The sequence below is a fragment of the Heterocephalus glaber genome, unplaced genomic scaffold (assembly GCF_053883595.1).
Source record: "Heterocephalus glaber isolate CG9 unplaced genomic scaffold, H.glaber_assembly_v1.0 deba00001606, whole genome shotgun sequence".
NCBI lineage: Eukaryota > Metazoa > Chordata > Mammalia > Rodentia > Bathyergidae > Heterocephalus > Heterocephalus glaber.
In genome coordinates this window covers 18787611-18811838 of record NW_028258377.1, presented here as the reverse complement: position 1 = coordinate 18811838, position 24228 = coordinate 18787611, and the positions used below count along the sequence as shown (strand labels likewise).

Genomic DNA, 24228 nt, shown 5'->3' with positions numbered 1-24228 from the left:
ATTGCATGAAAACTCTTTATTGATATTTTAAAGTACTTGGTAAAGAGAAATCATTCTAAGTGATTCTTAACATGTGCTGTAATAATTTCCACTGTATTAGATCTCTAGACTAATTTTAATCTATATCATCCAAACTAAATCTGACTTAGTAACTGGTTCATCATTATTTTTAATAATGAAAATAATAATAACAAGCAATATTTGGCACTGAGGACTCTTAACAACCCTCAGAAGAAGCTGTTGAGGATGCTTCCCTGTATTAATTCTGTTTTCTCCTCCTGCCAGAGAGCTGGGCCAGTCTCCTCCCTTACTGGGATTGTCTGGACAACATCAAGACAATCCCTGAGGGGAAATGGAGGGATGTGAAAATCAATGCGGCCTCTCCTGGAATTTCTTCTGAATGTATTTACAGTGGCCAGAACCATGAGGTTACAAAGAAAGGGAAGGAGGAGCTGGTATGGAGTGGAGGAACACTCATCTGTGGGCACCCCAAGAAGGTTGCTCCAGCTGTAGACCAGTTAAATCAGTATTTTCCAATTAAAAGTCATGATTCATGGTGGTCACAACCAGCAAGTGTTTGCACAGAAATACATATGAGAATAGAGCACATCTTGCATTAGTGAGAGACAGTATTATTTTGCAAATTTTTTGCTTATGTTTGTGTATACTGTATTCTGTTTTTATTATAGGTACTGATTTAGGCCCCTAATATCCACAGGCAAACTATTTCACCATCTTGACCCCACTAATGCTAATTTCCTTCCATCTCTGATGTTATCACAGACAGACAATTGCAGGATGATGAAAAAGCAAAATAAAACAAAAGCTTGGCCATCAAAATTCAAATATTCCGGTATTACAGAATCCGTCTGATATGAAAATTGATCCTGCTGCCCCGATAGCAAGCAAATCATTTATTAATAAAGTCCAGTTCCAACTTAATGAAGTGGCTTTAACAGTTGATATTTCAATAATTACTTTGTACATTTTTAATAAAAGTGATGGGAAGCAAGTGTTGTTTCTGAATCAGAAAGATTCTTTCAAACTTCTGCAAAAAAGGAAAAATTTCCCTGAGCTTGTAAGGAATAACAGGAAGAATCAAAATATTCTTATTAAAATATTTCATGCTTCTGGATAAGATAAACTGTGACGGGTAAACTGGACAATTTCAAATATACATAATTTCTTCCAATGATAAATACTTCCTTTTGCTTATTTATATTTTAATATGATTTTTGCTTCTTATCTTCCCTTTATTGGAGTCACCTAGGCAGCACACAGGGAATCCTTGAGGGCCAATAGGAGAGATAAAAGAACCTGTATGGCTCCTTATGAAGATTTGTAGAATATATGCATGGTTAAATGTGTGTGCATTTTTATTAAAGTGCATTTGACCTAATGCTAGAGATTTAAACCAACTATCATTTTCTATTTTAAAATTAGTTAAAAATATACATAAACTATATGTACATTAGTCAGCTTTCCTATTTCTGGGAAATACCCAACACTCACAACTTAAAGGAGAGGTTTAATTTAGCTTACAGTTTTAGAGGGTTCAGTCTATATCTGGCTGGCTACAAGGCAGGAGCTTCATGGCAGAAGGGTATAGCAAAGGAAAGCTGCTTAGTTCATGGTGGCAAAGCAGAGGAGGGGATGAGCACCAGAGAGGAGCGGGCAGGGGACCAGATATAAGCCCCAAGCTCATGTCCCCATGACCTACCCAGATATACCCAGAACTGTGTTAATTCCTTAGGCAGTGAAGTTGATAATTAAGTTTAACTGTTACATCTTGTGAGCTTTCAGAATTAGACTTACGTGGAATTTTTTCCTTTTTCTTTTCTTTTGGAAATTGGCCTTTTGATTTACATAGAAATGTTTCAATGTTTAGGTAATTGCTGTTTAACTCGCTAGCTACAAACACAACAATAATTAAAGGCTCTGTAAGAATTATGAGGAAATTGGCCACTTGCCGCTATGTTGTATAAACAGAATATCTTATTTATATTGAACCATCTGCCTTACTCCCAGCAGGATAAGGTGATATGTCTTGCCCAGCACATAAGAAAGATAAAAATTTGGAATTGTTACCATATTATTGGAGCCTTTCCCAAATATCCATTACCTTTGGGAATAGGTACAAGATACAGACTTACTTTGATGGATTCCTTTCATATTAGGATCAAGGTTTCAAAAGAGAAAGTAAGAATGGAGAGAAAATCTGGCACAAAGAGACCAACTCCTGCTTAGAGAAATGCCTAAATTTAATGTACCCACTCGCCCTGTTCTCCTCTGTAGACACTCAGCCTGTCCTTCCTTTCACTCCTCATGGGGGAGACAAGGTCTGTGTCTGTTCCCAGCAGCCTGCCCATCTCAGCAGTATTTTGCAAGCGCAGAGTTAGAATTGTTCAGTATATGGATTTGATATTGTCTGCATGACGGCAACAGGCAGTGAAAGTTAGACGATGTCACTTTCCTCATTTCTGGGACACAATACCCAAGACCCACCACTTAAAGGAGAAAAAGTTTATTTTGGCTCACAGTTTATAAAGGTTTCAGTCTTTAGCCAGCTAGCTCCAAGGCAGGGCATCAGGGCAGGGCAGCATGGCCGAGGAGAGACAGCTCATTCCATGGCAGCAGGAAGCAGAGAGAGGGATCAAGACAGTCTTCCAGGCCATACTCTCACTGACCACCTCCTCCAACCAGGCCCCATCTCCCAAATCACATTTAGCTATAAACTCTGGACTAATCCACTCCTGAGCATCATGCCCCCCAAGACCCAGTCACCTCCCCAAAGCCTCGCCTATGAATGCATGATGTTTTAGGAGGACATCTAGATATAAACCATAACAGATGGCAATTTATTCTTGATTAGAATAAATTTACAGAAAACATTCTGGTAGGGTCCAAAGGAAAGCACTCACTTATCCCTTTGTGATGATAAAACATGAAACACACCACTGATTTGTGAACTTTGTGATCCTTGGATGGGAGTTGGGTAGGTTTCTTGCTTAAATTGACAGATATATTCTAAACAATTTTGCAACATCACATTGTAGTGCATATGAGAGAGACACAGTTAAACTACTGTTTCCACCTGTTTCTACAGCCCTCCAAATGCCTTTAAAGCTTTTACTTATACAAAGCAGCCCCCAGTGACGTCATTTTCCTAGTATTTAAAGACATCCAGACGATGTTATAAATAATACACTGTAAAATTCATTGAGATTTTTGTTTGATTTGTGGTACTGGGAATTGAACCCAAGGCCTTGTGCATGCTAGACAAGTGGTATACCACCGAGCTATATCCCCAGGCCACCATTCAGATTTTTAAAGTTAGTATTTAACATGGCATAATTTGAACTTTTTACTAAGTCATTCTAACCATTCCCTAGTTAGCCTACATGATGAGAGTTTACTACTTTTCATAGATTTGCTCTCCTTTGATGTTTTGAGGATCTTTCTCATTCTGCTCACTTACCTATGTTTGCATATTTAGGAGGTTCAGTGGGAAATAATTTGAACATGCAAAGAGGATGTTTAGAAAGAAAAAATGTTTTCATATGGATGTATTTTGAGCACTTCTGCACACATCTCAGATGGTGACACTTCCCTCTTTGGGTGTCTGTCATAACTAGAGTAACAGAGTAGACAGATCTCAAGACAGAGACCGGGCAGGGGAGAGTCCAAGGCAAAAGGTCATCTGCGGTGTGGCCCCAACCCAACACCCTGTGTCGTAGATCATGACACCACTTCTTTTATAGCCCAGACTGTGGTCTGGCCAGAGCGCCCAAGGTCACACTCCAATGCCATCTGCTCTGGTTCCAGATAAGATTGAAGATGAGCTGGAGATGACCATGGTTTGCCACCGACCTGAGGGACTGGAGCAACTTGAGGCCCAGACCAACTTCACCAAGAGAGAGCTGCAAGTCCTTTACCGTGGCTTCAAAAATGTAAGACCCAGGGCCGGGGATTTAGCTCAGTGGTTTCGCTGCCTGCTGCACAAGCACAAGGACCCGAGTTCAATCCCTGGTACCAAAAAAAAAAAAAAAAACCCCAATAAACAAAAAAATGTAAGACCCTCGTAAGCTCTCACACCAGTGGGATTTCCCACAGGGAGCAAAACTCTCCCAAATGCAAAGGGAGTTCCTAAAGAAGCTTCCCATCTATGTAGTTATACAAGGGAGGCCAGCTGTGTAAAGGGGACCTGAGAGCAAGATCACCTGGTGAGAAACAGGGCTCCAGGCCAAGGACGAGGCCTCTTGGTGCACAGAAAATTGGCCCGCTGCACAGAACCTGCACAGGATGGTGTGACTTTGGAGAATTTTCCCTGGTGCAGGAGCCAGCCTGAACTTAACACATGCGTACTTTCCATCATGATGGTGTCTCCAAAATGATAAGATTCATCTCTACTAACTTGATCACATAGTATGATGTGTAAGCCTGAATGGTCACTGTATTCATTTACCATAAAAGTAGAACAGCAAGGCCAGACACCCCTCCTCTTGCTGGGACCTTCTTTCTGTATATTACATAGGCAGCCAAGTTGAACTCCAGGTGGACTCAGAGAACCGGGGGTTAGTAGTTGCTTCATATCCATGAATACATCTCTGCCTTCTCAGACCTCTGTGAACTCTCAGATGTTGAATTTTTTAAGTTTAAATCTCATAACACAATTGTATTCCACAATACTAGGGTGGATGTGTGGGACAGAGAGAGGTGCTTCTGGTTACACTCCTTCTAATTACAACCTATAGGTCAATTCCAAATTGTTTGGTCAATTCCAAATTGATCATGGACTCTATTTCCCAAGGTGCAGGCTGATCGAGATTCATGTACATCCTGGAAGTCATCTGACAAACTCTGGGATGTGTCTGCCTTCTCCCATAGCCTCAGCCATGCCTTTCATGTGCCTGGCTTGATACTGTTAGGGCTTCTTTCCTTCTGATCCTGAAGAGGCAGTGATAGCAGTGGGCAGCTGGATGGGAGCAGGGCCCTGTGGGAAGGTTGCCCTTGGGCACTGGGCTGAGAGGAAACAGCACCCAGAAAAGAGATGAACTCAACATTGCTTGGCATTTGCCGTGAGCTTGGCACCACATAACAGTGATTCATATATTCCTGTTACCCTTGCTGGGAAGGTACTCTGAGCCCCATTCTACAGTAAGGATACTGAGGATCAGAAACTGACTTGGCTGACGTCACAAAGCTTAGAAGTGGCTTACCCAGGATCTTCTAATCTTAAATCCCAAATTCTTTCCAGCTCACAGTGTCCTTCTCCGCTGACATCTCACCATGTGACTAAGCAGTTTGAGCCCTATTGTGGGGTCACCTCCCAGACACCCACCTTGGAGACACAGAAATGCACAGGTTCTTCCCCAGTCCCTGTCCACCAAGGATCACAAGAAGCCTTAGACCCAAAACTGGGCCCTGTCCACAACCCGACCCCATGTGGGGCCCCCAACACATCCTACTGACTCTCTCTCCCCTCCCATAGGAGTGTCCCAGTGGTGCAGTCAATGAAGAAACATTCAAGCAGATCTACGCTCAGTTTTTCCCTCATGGAGGTAAGTCAGACTGAAAAAGATCCTCACAGCTCTCTCTAGCGAGCAGCCTTCCCTTCCTCCAAGTACACTCTTCCTTGTTATCTGCCTCCTCTTCAAGTTAGAGGGAGAACTCACAGCAAGAGACCTCCCTTATTATAAGTTGTGGAATTCTCTAAAGCTTTAGCAGAAAAAAGCTATGAAAATGGGGCCACTTGAGAAGGAAAGAAAGATTGATAATGCAATATTACAAAGTCTCATAAAACTTCTAGAAAGCAAGTATTACGATCCCAGAAGAAACAGCTGAGTTTCAGAGACATTAAACAACTTACTTGAAATCACACAGCTAGCACAGGGCAGACTAAGATAGATCCAATAAGTGTCCTGGGCATAGCTTTGCCACACTGGCTCCTCCGTTGTGCCAGACGCTTTCCATTCTTTGCCTTAAAAGAGCTGAGACAAGCTGAAATGTTGAAAAAGAACTTCAGCAAATGCTAGAGACTATAAAATAAATCCAAAAAGATGTAAGAAGCATGAAGCTGTGCTTACAAGGACAGGCTAGCAAGTGGGCCAAGCCTACAGCACCTGCTCTGCTGCCTGCCTGACTCCTGTGGGAATCAACTCTGGCCCCGTGGGCTGTGGACCACGCCAGTGACTTCTCCTGTGACCTCCAGGTATTACATGTCACCTTGTATCTTGTCCCCAGGAGTTGTCTCCTGCCAAACTCCTTCCTTGGGTCCTAAAGTTCCAAGTGTCCCAAGCACTTCTCAGGGCCTGTTTAACATGGACCTCTTCAGCAGCAGACAGGTGCATCCCTGGGTGTGGTTTCCTGCTCCAGTTAGGAGAAGCAGCTTTGTCTCATGCAGGTGCCAGAATTACAGTTTACTGAGTTCTGTTGAGCCACTCCTTAGTGAATTTTCACTATGTGGCAGGCATGGCCCTAACACACTTCTTCAAAAATTTCAAGACATAGGTCTTGCTGCATTACACCATACAGAAATGGAAAGGGAAGCTCAGAGAGGTTGCATTCGATGCCTATAGGCATACAGCTGAGATCCAAGCTCAGGTCTCTCCTCCTGAGTAAGTGCTCATGCTCAGAGAATCTTCACGAAGTCATCACGTCACTCATCCTCAGAGAACACAGACATACATATACAGGTAGGATAGCCATTCTCTCCAGATGGCTACATGCAGGGCAAGAGCCCATCTTGCCTCTTGCTAGAAATCACTTCCCACCTAAACCCCAGGGGTTGAGTAACCCAAGGGATCTCCATAATTGTCTCCTTTCTCTAACCCTCTTCTCTTTCTGGCCCAAACCCTGCCCCTGTTTTTAAGTCATCTCTCTCCCCAGTGTGGGACCTCGGCAACACTCACCTGTCCTGCCCTTTCTGCCTTACAGATGCCAGCACCTATGCCCATTACCTCTTCAATGCCTTCGACACCACCCAGACAGGCTCTGTGAAGTTCGAGGTAGGCCATCTCCTAGGTCTGCTCTGGGAGTCCCCTGGTTCCACATTGCCTCTGCCTCTGAATTTCAGGGTCCTAGGGGAAGGGTTGTATCCTCTTGGTCATGACAAAGAGACTTTATCCGTTTAATAAACACTTTCTGATGATAAAGAGAAGAAGCAACTTGCTCTGCCCTCCAAGCACTTGGGGACTCAGGGGACTAAATATGAGCAGGGTTCACTTGTGCACGGCCTACCAGGAGGCAGCATCTGGACATAGTAGTTTGCATTTATTAACTCATTTAATCTTCATAATAACCCCATAAGGTAGAGCTGCATTATTTATTACCATTTTACAGGAGTGGAAAGTAAGGCAAAGAGAGACTGAGTAACTTTCACAAGGCCAAAGAGCTAGCAAGTGGTCAAGGCATGATTTGAATGCAGGCAGTGTATTTTTGTAGCCACCAGAATATATGGCCATGCCTATGATAAACAAAGTATTGCAGCCTTGGGACTAAGAAGTAGCAGAGGAGGCTGTACTTAACTATGTCTGGCGGCGTCTGCACACCCAGAGCTCCATTCTTCTTCAAGGGTGCACTTTCTTTCGAAATGGGGCAGTGTAGGCCACAGAAAGCAGGAGCTTTCCATTGAGCTTGGCCATACCCTTTAGGCAGACAAGAGGAATGGGAGACACTGTTCTGCAAAAGCACCAGAGAGTATAACCCAAAGACCTAGCTTCTTCCCACCCAACAGCTTAGCAAATAATGTCACTCCTGCTTTTTCTACTTCTTAGGATTTTGTAACTGCTCTGTCGATTTTACTGAGAGGAACAGTCCATGAGAAACTAAGGTGGACATTTAATTTGTATGATATCAATAAAGATGGATACATAAACAAAGAGGTAAGTAGGCTGGGACCAGAGGTATAAGACAGGTACAATGAATTTAAAAAAAAAAAAAGTCATGACATAAAATTGTCTGAATGAGACAGGATCCGCTTTGGAGCTGTCAGAGGCGGTCTCTGACAAAATGAAAAAAACCACCTTTGACCTCCCTCTATTCCCCATCCTGTCCCAACCTAGGTGCTCGGGAAAAGATCAAGCAGCTTCCTTCTCACTGGGTCACACAGATTCAATGCATACTACACATGTACTATAAATGACTTATTTTAGTTTAAAGAGCTACTTCCCCCTAGGGAGCCTATCTTTTTGTCGGATTTACAACCATAAGTTAGAGCTCAAAGTAGGAATGATGGATCTGCAGGCAGCATCTACAAGAGAAGAGGGATTTTTCATGAAAAGGAGACTACAACTGAATGTCATTGGCCACAACCTATTTTGTCTACTAATAAAACCAGGAGAAGATAGAAAATGCAGTTGTCTTTAAAGAAATCATCCCAAACAATTTCAGACTCTTCACTGTTTGGCCTTTTTACAGGTTCAGTACATGTCTTTAGCCTGTGAAATTCCAATAGACCTATCTTTATACTCTCCATGATGTCTACTTTATCCTCCTGTCTCTTTTGAAGCTTTAACTTAGCATCCTTGACATCCCTCTTACTGAGCTCCTATGTGCCAGGCACAGGGACTAAAAGTATGAATATAATCTGTAGCCTTCACCTCATCCCTGCAAGCCTCTTCCTTACAGAGAGAAAACTAACACTCAGAGAGCTTCCTCAGCTATTCCTCATTCATTCAATTATGTGTTGACTCCACACAGGTCTGAGGCCTGATTAGGTGTTCCTAGTGCTAGAGATAAAGACACTTCTTTAGTGTCTAACAGTCAGACTCGGCCTCACTTTCAAGGAGCAGTGTAGAGGGATATACAATAACTAGGCAAAATGTAGATCAGCAGGTAAAGGATGTTTTGATGGAGATGGTCAAAAACCCTTTCTGAGAAGGTGATGCCAAACCAGGAGCAGGCATACAAAAATCCAGGAAAAGTGTTAGAACAGTGAATAGAGAGGCTGCAAGGCTAGGATATATCTTCACATGTTCCAGAACAGAAAGGCTCACTGTTGGCTGCAGACAGGGGTGTGAGAGAGAATATTGGCTCAAGATGAAGCCAACAAACCAGCAGAGTTGAATAATGGAGGACTAGCTAGAGGGCCCACCCATACCCATTGGGAAACTTCTAGCTGGAAATATTTTTTGATAAGCACTAAGTATTAAACTGGCTTCAAGGAGAATTAGAAAATCTGAATGGCTGTATCTCATTTAGAGAAACTGGATTCACAATTAAAAATCTTTCCACAAGGAAGTTTAGACCCCTCAGATGGCTTCCTGGTAAGGAGTCTACAAAAATAACAAATACATACTACAAAGAATAAGTGAATTTAACAAGTAACAGGATGTGAGGTCTAGTTACAAAAGTCATTTGTGTTTCTACATACAATTGGAAATTTAAATGAGATTAAGTTCCACTTATAATAGCATCAAAATACACAAAATATTTTGTGATAAATTCAACAAAATTTATGCACTGAAAACTACAAAATGTTGCTAAGAGGACATAAAGACCTAAATAAAAAGAGAAGGACATCATGCTTATGAGTTGGAATACCCAATATAGTTGAAAGATAGATTCTCCCAAATTTGATTTATAGATTCACTGCAGTCTCAACCAAAATCCCAGCAAGCATTTTGGAGAAATTGATAAATTGGCTTAAAGTGTATATAGAAACAAAGAACTAAAAAATAAACACAATAAGCAAAACAGAACAAAATTAGAGTAACTTATTCCAAGACAATATAAAAATATGATCATCAATATAGCAGAGAATTGGCATAAGGATGGACATATAGATTAACAGACTAAAAATCAAAGTGTAGAAATAGACCCACCCACATTCTATCACCTCAAAAAAAGACACCAAAGAAATCCAAGGGAAAGGAACAGTGGTTTTACTAAATGGTGCTGTAACAATGGTGAATCCTTTTGAAAACAGAAATGCACCTTAACCTTTATTTTATGCTGAACCCAAAAATCAACTTGAAATGGACATATGCTTAAGTATAAAAACAAAAGCTGTCTTATTAAAGAATATACAGAAGAATCATCCTCACAACTTTGTGGTAGGAAAGGTTATCTTAAAGGACATATAAAGAAGGAATCTTAAGAGAAAAATCAATAAATTTGACTTAATCAAATTTAAAATTTCTATTCCTCCAAAGACTTTGTTAAGAAAATGGAAAATCAAGCTATAGGCTCAGAAAAAAAGTTTGCAAATCATATATCTGACAAAAGACTGATATCCAAAGTATATAATGAATGCTTACAATTTAATAAGAAGATAAAGAACATAATTGAAAATAGAAAACAGAGCTGAGCCAATACTCAGAAAAGAAAATAAGTGAAAGGTCAATAAGCCCATGAAAAATTGCCCCATATCTCTGGTCTTCAAAGAAATACAAACTATAACTACAATGAAATACAACTATGTACCCACTGGAATGGCTACAATTAAAAAGATTCACAATACCAAATGTTGGCAAGGATGTGGGGCAATCAACATTCTCATACTTTGCTGATGAAAATATAAAATGGTATAAACACTTTAGAAAACATCTAAAAATCTTTGAAAAGTTCAACATGCAATTAACTTATGACCCAGAGATCCTGCTTCTAGACATTTACCCAAGTGAAATTAAATTATATAATTCCATAAACACCTGTACAGAGATGTTCATTGCAGCTTCATTCATAGTTGCTGCCAAACTGCAAACAACCCAAATAACTACCAATGGAACAATGAATAAACACATTGTAATATACCCATTTAGTGGGTTATTACTCGGCAGTTAAAAGAAATAAATTACTGGGCCAGGGATTTAGCTCAGTGGTTCCGGCGCCTGCTTCCCAAGCACAACGTCCCGAGTTTGATCTCCAGTACCAAAATAAATAAATAAATAAATAAATAGATAAATAGATTACTGTTGCATGCAACATGCACAAGAATCTCATCAACATCCTCAGTGAATAAAGACAGACTCAGAGTTTATACAGTATTGATTCCATTTTATAAAGTTCTAGAAAATATATACCAATCTTTAGTGGCAGGAATCTCATCAGCTCTTGCTTTATTCTGAAGGTTAGCAGATACTGTGAAGGAACATCAAGGAACTTCTAGTGGTGATAAAAACACTCCATATCTTGAGTGTGCTGTTTTAAATACATTGTGCTTGATAAATTTGACTTCTTAAAAAAGTTTGTTGTAAGGTAGAAATACCTAATCAACCAAAAAAATGTGTTGAATGAAAATAAAATCCTTGTCAAAACAGAAAAAGAAGAAAGTGACCATCCAATCTCATTTAAAATATAGTCACAAATTGTAAATGAAATAGTAGGAAATTAATTCTAACACCCTATTGAAAGAAATGCACATGAGTAGGATAAGGTTTATTGAAGGAATAATTCAATACCAGAGAAAGTCTATTAAATAATTTATCATAACAATATATTAAACCATATAATGCTGAAATCACATTCAGTAAAATGTGCCATCTATTCTTGATAATATTTTAAAACTCTTAATAAATTAAGAATAAAATACATCTTTATCACAATAGAAAATACTCCACCCTTATACACAGTCTCATACTTTCTTCTCACAGCAAGAATAAGACAAAAATGCACACTACTCACCCATATTATTATTTAACATTAATGAAAGTTCTTCCAATACAAGAAGACATAAAGAAAAATGACTGATGTATAAACAGGGGAAATTGTAAAATTCTTTGTTAAATGACATAATTTTCTATCTGGAAAAATAAAGACAAGAAAATCAACTTAAAACAATTAGAGCCTTAAAAAACTATAGTTAATAGTAAAATACATATACAAGAAGAAGTTGATTGGCCTGTATATCAGTTATGACTATTTAGAAAACTGTAACAAAGACATTCTGATTACAATAATGGTAAAATTTAGAGCACAGGGAGATTTTTAAATATGTATAATTTAGATGAAGATAAAGTTTTCTGGCAAATACATAAAAAAGACTTGGCTAAGTAGAGAGCCATACCATTATCTGAAGAGGGGTGCATTATAAAGGTAACAATATTGAAAATATAGTAATTACTCTCTAACATTTTTATTTCTAATCAAAAGGAAAGTGTCATTTAGGGAAGAAATTGGCACAATTTGTATAAAGTCACATTGAAAGAATAATCAGATGAGAATAGCAGAGATGCAAAGAAGTAAAATAGTGGGACTTACTCTATTAAATAATGAAATATATCATAAAACTGAAATCATTAAAACATTATGGTAGGGTTGGCAATGTAGCTCAGTGGTAGAGAGTTTGTCTACCATGAGTGAAGCACTTGGTTTGATCTCCCACATTACAAAAAAACAACAAGCAAAAGAAAGGAATACAAAATGAAACAGAATAGAAAATGCAGGTACAAATAATAATTTGGTTTATAATAAAAGGAGCATCCAGAATAGAGAATAAAGAAATAATGAATAATCAAGCAAATGGCTCTGGGAAAACTCTTAGAAATAAATAAATAAACATTTTCATTTAATACCCTATATCCAAATTAATCATCAATATACACAGTTGATTTGGGCTATAGAAGAACTAGAAGTCATACATAAACATCTGATCTTAGAATAAAAACAGTGTAAAACCAAAGTTAGAAATAATAAAAGTATTGATGACTTCACTCTGTAAATATTTTTAAATTCTGTGCATCAATAAAACACCATAAACAAAGTTGAAAGCAAGTGACAAACTAGTTAAAAATATTTGCAAGTTATAATCCTAGAAACAGCTAGTATTCCTCAGTAGACAATCATCATAACAAAAGGAAGTATCATATTAGTCTTGCTTTTCTTTGCTTTTCCTTGACACAGTATCTAGCATATGTAGATATTTAAAAATACCTTCTAAATAAATTAATAAATTCCCAGAGCATATAAATAGCTCACATAATCCATTTAGAGATATGTAAACACAATGAACAGAGTACATAAACAAATGGTTTATGGGAAATGAAATAAAATAATCAATTCATATATTTTATACCTCATTAAGAAAGTAGAACATATTAAAATAACAATGAAAAGTATTAATTGATCAAAGAATAGGGATTTAAAAATAGTAAATTGCCATTTAAAAATCATGGAAGATTAATAATGACTTGAAAATTAGAATACATTGCATTTTTAAAATCACTACATAAAGTAGTATGTATGGTATTTTCTCAATTTTATAAACAATTACATGTTTGTATACATACTCAAACATATGACACTCTAAAATATTCAAATATTACTTTACAAAATATATAAAGAAATGAACCTAAAGTGCAATTTACAGTATCTGGTCTTTAACCTTATTTTAACAGTTATCGCAATGCATCATTGAACAATCTCACTTCTAAATTTGCAAACCTGACAAAATTGTCCCCATTAATATCCATCAGAGGTCTCTGTGTGGCAGAATTAATAAAGTGCCTTTTAAAAGAAAAAGAGAGTTAAAACTTCCTGGAAAGGACAGCTGCCTCTCTCTAGCAGTCATTTGGAGATAGCCTCGTTAAAGTTATTATAGTAATGCAAATCCTGAGAGCAATCAAAATTAGTCTTTATATCCTTTCTTTGATGAAAAAGTACTGAAGCCATAAAGAAGCCAATGCCCATGTGGATGTGAAGGAATTGTAAATCATACATTTTTAAATAAAGATGTGGATACAAGCATGTATTTCCTAGATCTGTCTAATAAGGGGTCCCTGGAGCAATCTCCCACTGTAACAATAAGCACACCTTGCAATCAGACTCGTGGTTTTGAAACACTATTCTTCCATACAAGATATCAATATCTTTGGAAAAGTGGTTGGTTCTAGGACTGTGAGAGAGAAAATACAAGATCGCCCTGGATGGGCACATGTCAAAAAGCCACAGGAGTTCCAATAGCCAAAGCCTGAAGGACTAAGAATAGCAAAATTTACAGTGATTTAAGCAACAAAACAATAGGGATAGCAACTTTTCAATTGCTGAATTTATATGAAATATCACAGGGAGATTCTGATCTTAATTCCCCTCGAAAATTAACTCCAGAGGCACAAAAGGAGTTATAATTAATAGAACAAAGAATACATAACTGGCAGGTTTTTCTTATCAACTCTTAACTATCCAGTTCATTTGTTTATGCTTAACACCCCTACAGGTTTAATAGGACAGTGGCAAATGATTTTTCCCTAAAATTATGTAGCATTGCTCCTGACACAAAACAAAAAGTGATAATATTGGATTGTCTTCGAAAAAATATAGTAAATATCCATGATCCCATATTGATATAATAAATAACTGAATGCATAAATAAATGGGGGAAGGAGTTAGCTCTTTCTTGCAGAAGAATTCCAAATAATACATATAGAAGTAATAAAGAGAATACAAAATCATCGTCAGACAAACACCACAGTAATAATTTTTGCAGGTGAGATCCACTTACAGAAACTAAAGTCAGTGGAGAAACTTGACAAACACCACCTTAATCAAGTGATCAAGGTTAACATCACCAGTGATAACACAAGCAACACCACATACCTGCCTGATGACACACTAGGGAAGCTGTAACATCCCTTCTGTGGAATTCATACCAGAAAGGCATAACTTTGATCTAATCATAAGAAAACCAGGCACTATCCCAACTGGAGAGACATTTTATAAAATAACTGGTCAGTAGTCACATCAAGTGTCAAAGTCCTAAGGAGATGAAAAACAGAACTCAATGCAATGTGAAAAAAAGATGCAGGGTTGGGGGTGGAGCTGATGAAATTTAAGTCTATAGTTTAGTAAATATTGTAACAATGTTAATTTCCTGCCTTTGATCATTTTGCTCTGGTTTTCTCTGCAAAGTTGTTAATAGTAAGGGAAACAGGCTGAAAGCTGTATGTGAACACTCTATATTTTTGTAACTTTTCTTTATGTCTAAAATAACAGGTTGTTTAAAACCCTTCAAATGCCCTATGGATAATCCTGGCTGTTGGTTCCTTTTTCTTAATTTAAAACAGCAATAGAATCTGTGAAAAAAAAATGTTAAATGTGCACAGCATCAGCTTCTCTTTAATTTAGAATATTTCATTTTTACCAATCTTGTGAATGTGAAATCTCACATCACCCCTCACTAAGGACAATATCAAAGCAGAGGTAACCTCTCAAGAGCTTCTGAAGACAAGGAGAATTTTCTACTGTCTTCTCTTTAGGAGGAAGCTGCCAGGTTATAGCTCCTTCCACTTGCTTTCTAACTCCATTGTCTTCTTAAAAAGGATCTTAATCATTTTTGTAACCGAGGGGCAGAGGAACCCTAAAGTCTATCAACTAAAAAGAGCTTGACCTCATGGTTCCCACATTGTGTGCTCCAATGTTCCCTCCACAGGAAATGATGGACATTGTCAAAGCCATCTATGATATGATGGGGAAATACACATATCCTGTGCTCAAAGAGGATACTCCAAGGCAGCACGTGGATGTTTTCTTCCAGGTAAGTGCACTCATCTGCACACAAGCTTTTGCCCCGCTTAGATGAACCAACCATGACATCTCAGCAAGTGGTTTGTGTTCAACCCTGTTCTAAAGCTTATAGGAAACAGAAAAGACTTACAAGGTATATTGTTCCCAATGAGTAGATGACCATGTGAACCAGGTAATTATACACTACCACACAAAGTATATTATTTATTATAACCTATGTAAGACAGCTATAAGTTCTATAAAAATTTTTGAGGGATCCAAATAAACTGAGAAGCCTTCATTAATCACTTTGTGTAAGTGTGGAGTATTTGTGACTGGGGAGTAAGGGAAATAAAATTGGAAAGTAGGATAAGGACAGATTACACAATCTTTAGATGGAAGGGTTTAGGCTTGCTCTGGCAAAGGAGAAGTGGCTACTGTGGATCCTTGAGTCGGGGAGTGATGTCATCATAGCAGCAATTTAGTGAAAAGTTAAACTACCAGTCAGATCTTGTTACTGTGTAGTCAAATCTTCCCACATTGCAAATGGGAAAACAGAGGTCTCTCTGACCTCCCCAAAGCTCACACAGTAAGAAACAGAGAGAGAGAAAGGGCACCTCCCAGTCAGTGTCCTTCCTGCTAGATGGACAGTGTAGCAGAAAGTTTAGGGAAGACCTATGCTATGGCTTAGAAATGGTTTCAGTGTGTCCCCTGAGGATTCATGTCCTGGAGGCTTGGTCCTCAGTGTGGCAGTGTTAAAGGTGGTGGAACCTTTGGTGGGTGAGGCCTGGTAGAAGGTAATTGGGTCATTGGGAGCATAACCTCAGAAGGAATTAATGCTGTAGTCCTCATGAGCATGAATTATTGTAGAAAGAGCAAGACTGGCCCTTCTGACTCTGGTTTCCATGTGATCTTAGCCTCATGCACTCCCACCATTCTGATGCTATCTTCCATGATGTGCTCACCAGAGCCAAGCAGAAGCCAGCATCAAGCTCATGAGTCTCCATAACTGTGAGCTAAACAAACATACTTTCTTTGTGAAGTCCTCAGCCTCAGGTATTTTGTTATAGCAACAGAAAACCAACTAATACAACTAATACAACTTGTGAAGATGTCAGAGTAATATAGCAATGAGATGATCTGCAGCTAACCTTTTGATTTAAGGAAGCTCATCAGGGTCAACATGCTGTAACTAGGGCCCAACAGTAGTTGTCTGGCCAGTAAAAAGCCACTAATTTTCACAGCAAAATTGGTTAACAAAAAGCCAATTTGGGGATGCAAATTACAAGGTTTTTTAAAGTGCTCTCTGTTGTGTCTTTCAGAAAATGGACAAAAATAAGGATGGCATTGTGACTTTAGATGAATTTCTTGAATCCTGTCAGGAGGTAAGAAAGAGATCTCAGGGCATAGTATCTCTAAATCTGGAAAAGAAAATCTGGGGCTTGGGAGCCTGCAGAAGGAAAGGAATGAGAAAGCGACACATAGCTGTGACCTCTCCTGTCTGCCAAAAGCCACGACACCAGCAAAAACTCAGAAGTCCAACAAACTGCACTCCTCAGCCTAGTCTGTGATTACTTGAGCAGGACTGAGCAGACAGCCCAAGCACAGGTCTGGGGGATGTGAAAACCCAGAGGGGGTCTCTGAAACTAGAGTTCCCAACTGGGAAATGCTGTCATTTTTCAACCTAGTTCTGTCTTTGTGACCTGCTCCCAGCCTACAAGGAAGCCGCTGGGGAAAAAAAAATCTATAATTGTGATTCTCAAACTATAGTGTACATGAAAACTGCCTGCAGTGATTCTGAAAATGTGTGTTTATTTCTAGGTCTCCATTTCAGAGACTCCAGATCTGGGGTGGGGTTTAGAATTTGTCATTATAATCCAAATGTCTTTGATCAATGCTGCAAAATTTTTAATATGCAAACAAGACTTCTTGAATATCTTAGAATCCAGATTCTTCCTCCTGGAGTCTGGGGTGAGTTCTGAAATGCTCACCTTCTCCCAGCAGAGCCCAGTCCTTTATGATACTTTCATTAAGACGCATGAGTAGATTGATCCCAGAGCATCTGCCAGAGACCAAGCTAGAAAGAATTCCTTCATCTACTTTAGAGAAATTAATGTGTATACCTTTACCTTATTTCAGAAAGATACACAGTTACTCTGAGCTCCACCCAAAAATTGAAATGCAAAGACACAGAGAAGTTATTAACATATATTGAGCACCTACCATGGTTTGGGCATATTACATGAACATCACAACAAGCCAATGAGGTAGATGTCCTTATATACAGTATGATATTCAAAATATTTAACCACCAGAATAGACAGAACGTTGACCACTTTTAACTGTCACAGAGGATCCCTGCTAAGGTTACTAGTAGCATTTCAGTTGATGGCTATCTGGATGGTCCAGTGATCCTGGACAAGTTCCTACTTAGAAAGTTAATTAAGAAAAAAGGCTCAAGTCAGCAGCTATTCACCAGTAGGGTTGGAAATATCTTAGCATTTAATCCTTACAAACTGGAGAACAACATTGATTGCACCCATTTTCAAGGAGTGAAAACTGAAAGACATGGAACTAAGACCATAGTAAGTGAAAGAGATGGAACTTGAACTCTGTAAATCTAATTTCAAATACCATGTCCTACTAAAGTGTACTTTCTTGACTTTGCTTACCAGGTGAGAATAGTTCTTAAATCAGTTTAGTTTCTCACATTAGCAACTTCTGTAACTATATTAAGCAACTCATTTATTTTTTACAACCTAACCATAGGTCAATATTATATTCAACCTCATTTTACACATGAATAAACAAAAACTCAGAGTGATTAAATAACTTGTCCAAGGTAACAAGGTAACAAGGGAAGTGACAGATCCAACATTTGAATCCACGTTCCCTGACTCTAGAATCCATATGACTACAAGTAACAATATTTCCTTGTGCTAGTAACTTATAGATTTCAGACCCTCAGAATCGACTGTCTCGATTGATTTTTCTCTATCATGGGTCTGCTTTCTATTTCATTAATTTGTTTCCTAGATTACTTTCTTCCTTCTGTTCTTATTTTCAAAAGTCTAGCATTTTGTTCTTCCCCAGCTTTTTGAGATGAAAATTGAATCATTGATTTTAAACCACTCTTTTCTAATATATACATTTATATCAGGAGCAAATTCTCTCTGAGTACTACTTTAGCTGAGTTCTGTCTCAGATCCCACAAATTTTGATATGTCATACTTTTGCTATATTTTAACTCAAAATATGTTCTCTAATGCATGGATTTAGAAGTGTGTTGATTCAGAGTTTTCTATATTCAAGACTTATACCTTAGGTAATACATGCTAGAAAAAATATAAAATAATAGACATACAATAACAAAACCAGTAAAGCTAAGAACTCTTTTTGAAGAAAATTAATAAAATTGTTTAGAGAGAAAACTCTAATTGTCAACATCAGCAATGAAAAGTATCACATCATACAGGCTTGACATTAAACAGGTAATAGCCATTATCTAACAAGTTTGACATCTTATATGAAATTATAAATTTCTCACAAAACATAATTTATCAAAACTATAAAGGGAAAGAAAATCTAAATGTTGTAGTCTTATGTGTGTTAAAAAATATTAGATCTGTAATTTAAAGCATTCTTCCAGAAAAAAAATAGCAGGTTCAGATAGCTTCACTGGCACATTCTTCCCAACATTTGAGGGACAAATGATATTAATTTTAAACAAACTCAAGGAACAGGAAAAAGGAGAAACTTCCCAACTTGATTTATGAAGCTATCGTAACCTTAATATGGAAACTTGCAGGGTTAGTTTAACAATCAAGAATTAGTCAATGTAATTAATCACATTAATTGAATAGAAAGATAAATATGATAGTCTCTGTAGATACAGAAAAAATCATTTGACACAGTGCAATTGCACAGAGCTTCCTGAAAAACCCAGTTCACTGTTGTGCTGAATAGTTTGTTCTTCTGAATCCCTCCTTAAAACTAGAAAAGTATTTTGCATTGAGTTGATCATTTTCCAGGTTCCCCACTCCTTATTCCTTGTTTCTGACACTCTCATAAACTTCTTTCTGCTGAGGAAACCATCCTTGAGATTTGCACCCCAGAGTTACCAAACTTCTCAGGCTGCTGCTGCTGTGAAGATTCCTAACCCTCCTCTCTTTCCTTCCTCCCTTCCCAGGATGACAACATTATGAGATCTCTCCAGCTGTTCCAAAATGTCATGTAACTGGGAACCCTCGGCCCCTCAGCTCTCAGAGACATTGTACCTTAATACCTTGATCTGCCCTTGTTCTGATTTTACACACCAACTCTTGGGACAAAAACACCTTTTACACTTTGGAAGAAATCCCTGCTGAAGACTTTCTATGAAACCCAGCATCCCATGGCTCAATCTCTGATCTCCAACTCTTCCTTCTCCCTCCTCTTGAGAGAGACAAAATTTGAGTTTATTTTGGAAGCATGCCGATCTCTTCAAACTGCTGCTCTATGGAAGGTCCCTCTGCTTGAGCTTAAACAGTAGTACACAGTTTCCTGCTTATGTGCCCCCAGCCCACTGCCTCCACATGGAGCAGACTTTGATGAATTTGGAAGCCAGAGGACCTGAGCCAAATGCACACCATCCTCTGATGGCCTCCCAAACCCAATGTGCCTGTTTCCCTTCCTTTGTGGGAAGAAAGAGTGTTACACAGAACAATTAAAATCTACCATGACTAGACTGGGGGAGGTAGCACCTAAACATGTAGAATAGGACTGAATTACTAAGCATGGCATTGTCTGATGACCTAAACTGACCACGTCATTCATTTCCAGAGGCAAGGACTAATAATTTTCCTGCACTAGCATCTATGCTAGTAGTGCAAGTCTCCTAACATGCCCAGGAAGAGAGCCATTGCCCAGTGGTCTACAACTCCTCTCCATCCCCTGCTCAAGCGCATCACTGCATGTTCCTCCCAAAAAGTCCAGAATGCCTGCAAATTGCTGTAATTTTTTACCATGTTCTAATCAATAAATAGAATTATTTCTTACACTCTCAATCATTTCTTCCATGAGTCTATTGGTCAAGAGAGGTAAGCAGTAATCATTACCTCTTACCTTAAGAAGGTTAGTCCATACATTTGGCATCTGGTTACTAGTGCTTCCTTTGTGCCAGGCACTGCGCCAAGCAGTGACACCTCCCCGTGGGCCCCAAAGCGTCCTAAGCAACACCCAGTTCAAATGCAAATATTATGACCATAGGCAAATGCAACTTCAAGACGACATCCGTCACAGCACCTCCCTTCTGGCACGATTGCCACCCCCAAGTTCTTGTAAGGTGGAAAGCCTGGCGCCCATGGAATGGCTGGGGATACAGAAATGCAAAGGTGGACAGGTCCTCCTGCTGAGGGACTTGGAGTGCAGGTTTTGATTAAATGGCTTCATCCTGTAAACAGAAAATGATTACTTAAATTGAACACTAAGCATTTTGGTTTTCCTGTTTTATATCACATTACAAAGATTAAGAGCTAACAGTAACATTCTTGGAAGGAAAGCAGTTTGCTGAACTCCCATTATGTGCCAAGTGCTTCCCTGGGGGCTTTGTATACACTGCCTTACTTCATGCTCATGGCAGAGCACTCCTGAAGGTAAAGTCCTGGTTTTGTTGATGAGGACACTGAAGTTCAGAGAGGTAAGGGGAACTGCCTAAGGTAGCACCGATGACAGAAATTATAAAGAGCTTATACTCTTCCCATTCTATCAGAGAATTCTCCTTGCCCCAAGAAACTAGGGGTACCTCCCACAAATCTCATTCATCTGGAATCAGTTCAGAGAGGGTTGGGTATTTTTTGAACCCATCTAACAGACAAGGACACTGACAGAGAGAAGGGTCATCACCTCAGGTAGCCACAGATCAGAACAGCAGCAAGCCTCCACCATAGCTCAGCCACCATCCAGCCTCAGATGCAGCCTTTCCTAGTTGGAAATTGTAGGGGCTATACAGTTCCTCTATTTGAGCTTCCTCACCATGCAATCCCCTAAGGCTGCTGCACATGTTGCCAGTGCCCAGCTGAGGATCCACCTAGACCCAAGCAGAGGATCTGTACACATGCCCCTTCCTATGTGTACTCTGAACCTGTAGCGTGAGGCCGAGGCCAGTGGTTCTCTGCCCTGGCTGCATATTGGAGTCACGAAGGGGCGAGGTTGCCAGTACTTGTGGCTCACCCTAGAATGATCAAAATCAAATCTGTAATGAAGCCTGGGCACTGAAATTCTTTAGAAGCTGCCCAGGGAATTGCAATGTGCATACAAAGCGGAGAGGGGAAACGGACCACATGTGGCACTGGAAATGAAGCACATGATCTGAGCCAACTCATGGCCACAGTGACTGGTTCAGAGATAAGCCCGAGACCTGACCCAGTTCAAATAGAAGGAATCTCAAAACTTATGCCAGGAATCATGGAACAAAGATATCCATGCTACTGGACATGAATGAGAAAACACATTGCCTTAAGACTTGCCGGCAAATATTTTGGAATCCTGAGAGTTTACAGGTTTTCCTAAAGGGCTAATAAATCAAAACATAGACAGAGAGTTAGAAAAATAACAGAAATCAAGTCCTTGGTGATATATATCATTGAGCTGCTGAATCAAACTGCACCTGAAGCTACACATCCCTCTGGTCTTTCTCAGATGTTTGTGTTTGATGCCTATATAGGGCCTAGGTTTCTTCTAGCTATCGCAACCACCTGGGAAGCAGAGACAGGGAGATTTTTTTTTTTGAAGTGCCAGCTTCCAGGGCTGTATCCCAGAAGAACTGAGCTGGAATCTTAGAGGAGGGGCCCTGAGCATGGATAGACTTTAAAGCTCCCTGGGTGACTCTAGTGTATGCCTAGAGCTGAGAACCTCTACTCTAGGACAGAGGTACCCTGCCCTCTGTGGTGTCCAGGTGTCAGGTCATAAACAAATATAAGCCCTGAGCACCCAACACTTAGAAGAAAATCAGCAGCTCTGATATCCAGCCAGAAACCAGAAAGGAAGGCAATTTTGAAACAGTCTTCAGACAAGTAACCAGAATAAAGGTAAATGGTTGTCTTGGTGGGTGTGTGGGGAAAGAACATGCAGGGAAGGGCATTGACTCCATTTCTAGCATTTCTGGCTTATCTTCCTGCTCCCCGGAATCATCCTACCAGTGATCAGGATTTGCCAGTCAACACGCCTGCGAATGGAGACTCAGCCACAAGGCACAGGCTATGGCTGCCTTGCCCACATCCCCATGGCATTTACCATCACCATGCAGGTGGATTCAACTTCTTCCAACTGTAAATGCCAGAGACTTTATTTGTGACTGACTCTCACAGAAAGAGCCTGGCTGTGAGGACCCCACTCTGCCTGTGGACAGGGCAGGCGGGAGAGTAGGGTCATCAGCATCGGCAAGAAGCAGTCCCTATGCCATGATTAAGAGAGCTAGAGGGGGCAGGGGATTTAGTTCAATGGTTCTGGCAACTGCCGCTCGAGCGCAAGGTCCCAAGTTCAATCTCTGGTACCAAAAAAAAGAGAAAAAAAAAAGAGAGAGAGAGCTAGCAGATCCCTCTGCTCTCAGTAGGAAGCACTCTGAGGTCTCTCCTAGACTGTCTCCCTGCCCTCTTCTGTGGGACTGAACCCCAACCACCCAGAGCAGTAACCTCTGATGAATAAGACAGAATAAATGCGTGACATGCAGGGGAGGGGCCAGGCTGGCTGGGGACTGCAACTTTAGACAGGGTGGTAAGGCTTCTCTGCTTACTTGAGTCTTTTTATGGTTTGGCTATGGCTAAACTGTGTGCCCCAAACATTTATGTGCTAGACATTTGGTCCTAGTGTGGTGATATTGGGAGGTGGCCAGAACTTTAAGAGTTGAGGTTCGGTGCTAGGTAATTAGATCACTAGGGGCACCACTCACAAGAGGAATTAATGAGCTCAGTTAGTTCTCCACACCGGGTTGTTATTAAAGAAAAGAATAGCCCCTTCCCACTCTCTCATTTCCTGCCTCACTGTGTACTCTCTCCCTCTCACATGTATTCCTACATGTCACAACATGGGAATTCCTGCCATGGTATTGAAATGTTGGGCCCATGGTGCCATCTGCCTGTGGACCTCCCCTGAAACTGAACCAGCGGGGTCACCCAATCTTGGACTGTCAGCCTCCAAAACTGTGAGCCAAATAAATTGCCTTTCTTCATAAAATATCCAGCCTCTGGCATTTTCTCACAGCAATAGAAAAGTGACTAATACAAATCTCATAGCAACATTGTGAGATAGATGTTCAAGGCACCTGTTTTACAGATGAAAAATAAAAAGTAATTCCCAGAGATATGGAGGGACTTGTTCACACAGCTGGAAAGAGCTTTAAAAATCTGTAAACTCCATGCCCAGCTTTGTTTCTTAGAAACTATAAAGACCATTCTGCACCTATTCCTAAAACTAACTCTAATGATATACAAACACCAGAAGGTGTTGGAAAGCAGCTGCCATAAAAAGCTACTAGTAAAAAGCAATGAAAACAAGCCCATGAATCCAAGCCCAATTACTCTTCCTGAAAGAGGAATGATGCCAAGGACATGTGCAAAGATGGCCATATGGGTGGGTTTCTCTTAAAGAAGCTGAGATAAATATATTCTTCCACATCAAAAGAAGGCCCAATTTAATTTCCAGACTTCAGCAAGCTCTGCACTCCAGGCTAGTACTTGACTGGGAACCAATAAAACTTAGAACTCAGAGTTGGAGGAAACCCTGGAGGTTGCCAACTCCACTGAGATGATT

The 24228-nt window shown here is 39.7% G+C and overlaps 1 protein-coding gene across 7 annotated transcripts in view; it reads left to right on the top strand.

Moving 5' to 3' along the window:
* Positions 1-20486, top strand: part of Kcnip1 (potassium voltage-gated channel interacting protein 1) — a 369324-nt gene extending 348838 nt beyond the window's left edge. For all 7 annotated transcript variants that reach the window (XM_004836392.4, XM_087194855.1, XM_087194858.1 and 4 more), the window contains 7 exons: positions 3826-3950; positions 5492-5561; positions 6937-7007; positions 7776-7883; positions 15368-15472; positions 16764-16826; positions 19631-20486. In XM_004836392.4, the coding sequence (XP_004836449.1) occupies positions 3826-3950; positions 5492-5561; positions 6937-7007; positions 7776-7883; positions 15368-15472; positions 16764-16826; positions 19631-19678 (590 nt within the window). In that variant the 3' untranslated portion in view covers positions 19679-20486. The remainder of the gene's footprint in view (positions 1-3825; positions 3951-5491; positions 5562-6936; positions 7008-7775; positions 7884-15367; positions 15473-16763; positions 16827-19630) is intronic.
* The last annotated feature ends 3742 nt before the right edge of the window (positions 20487-24228 follow it).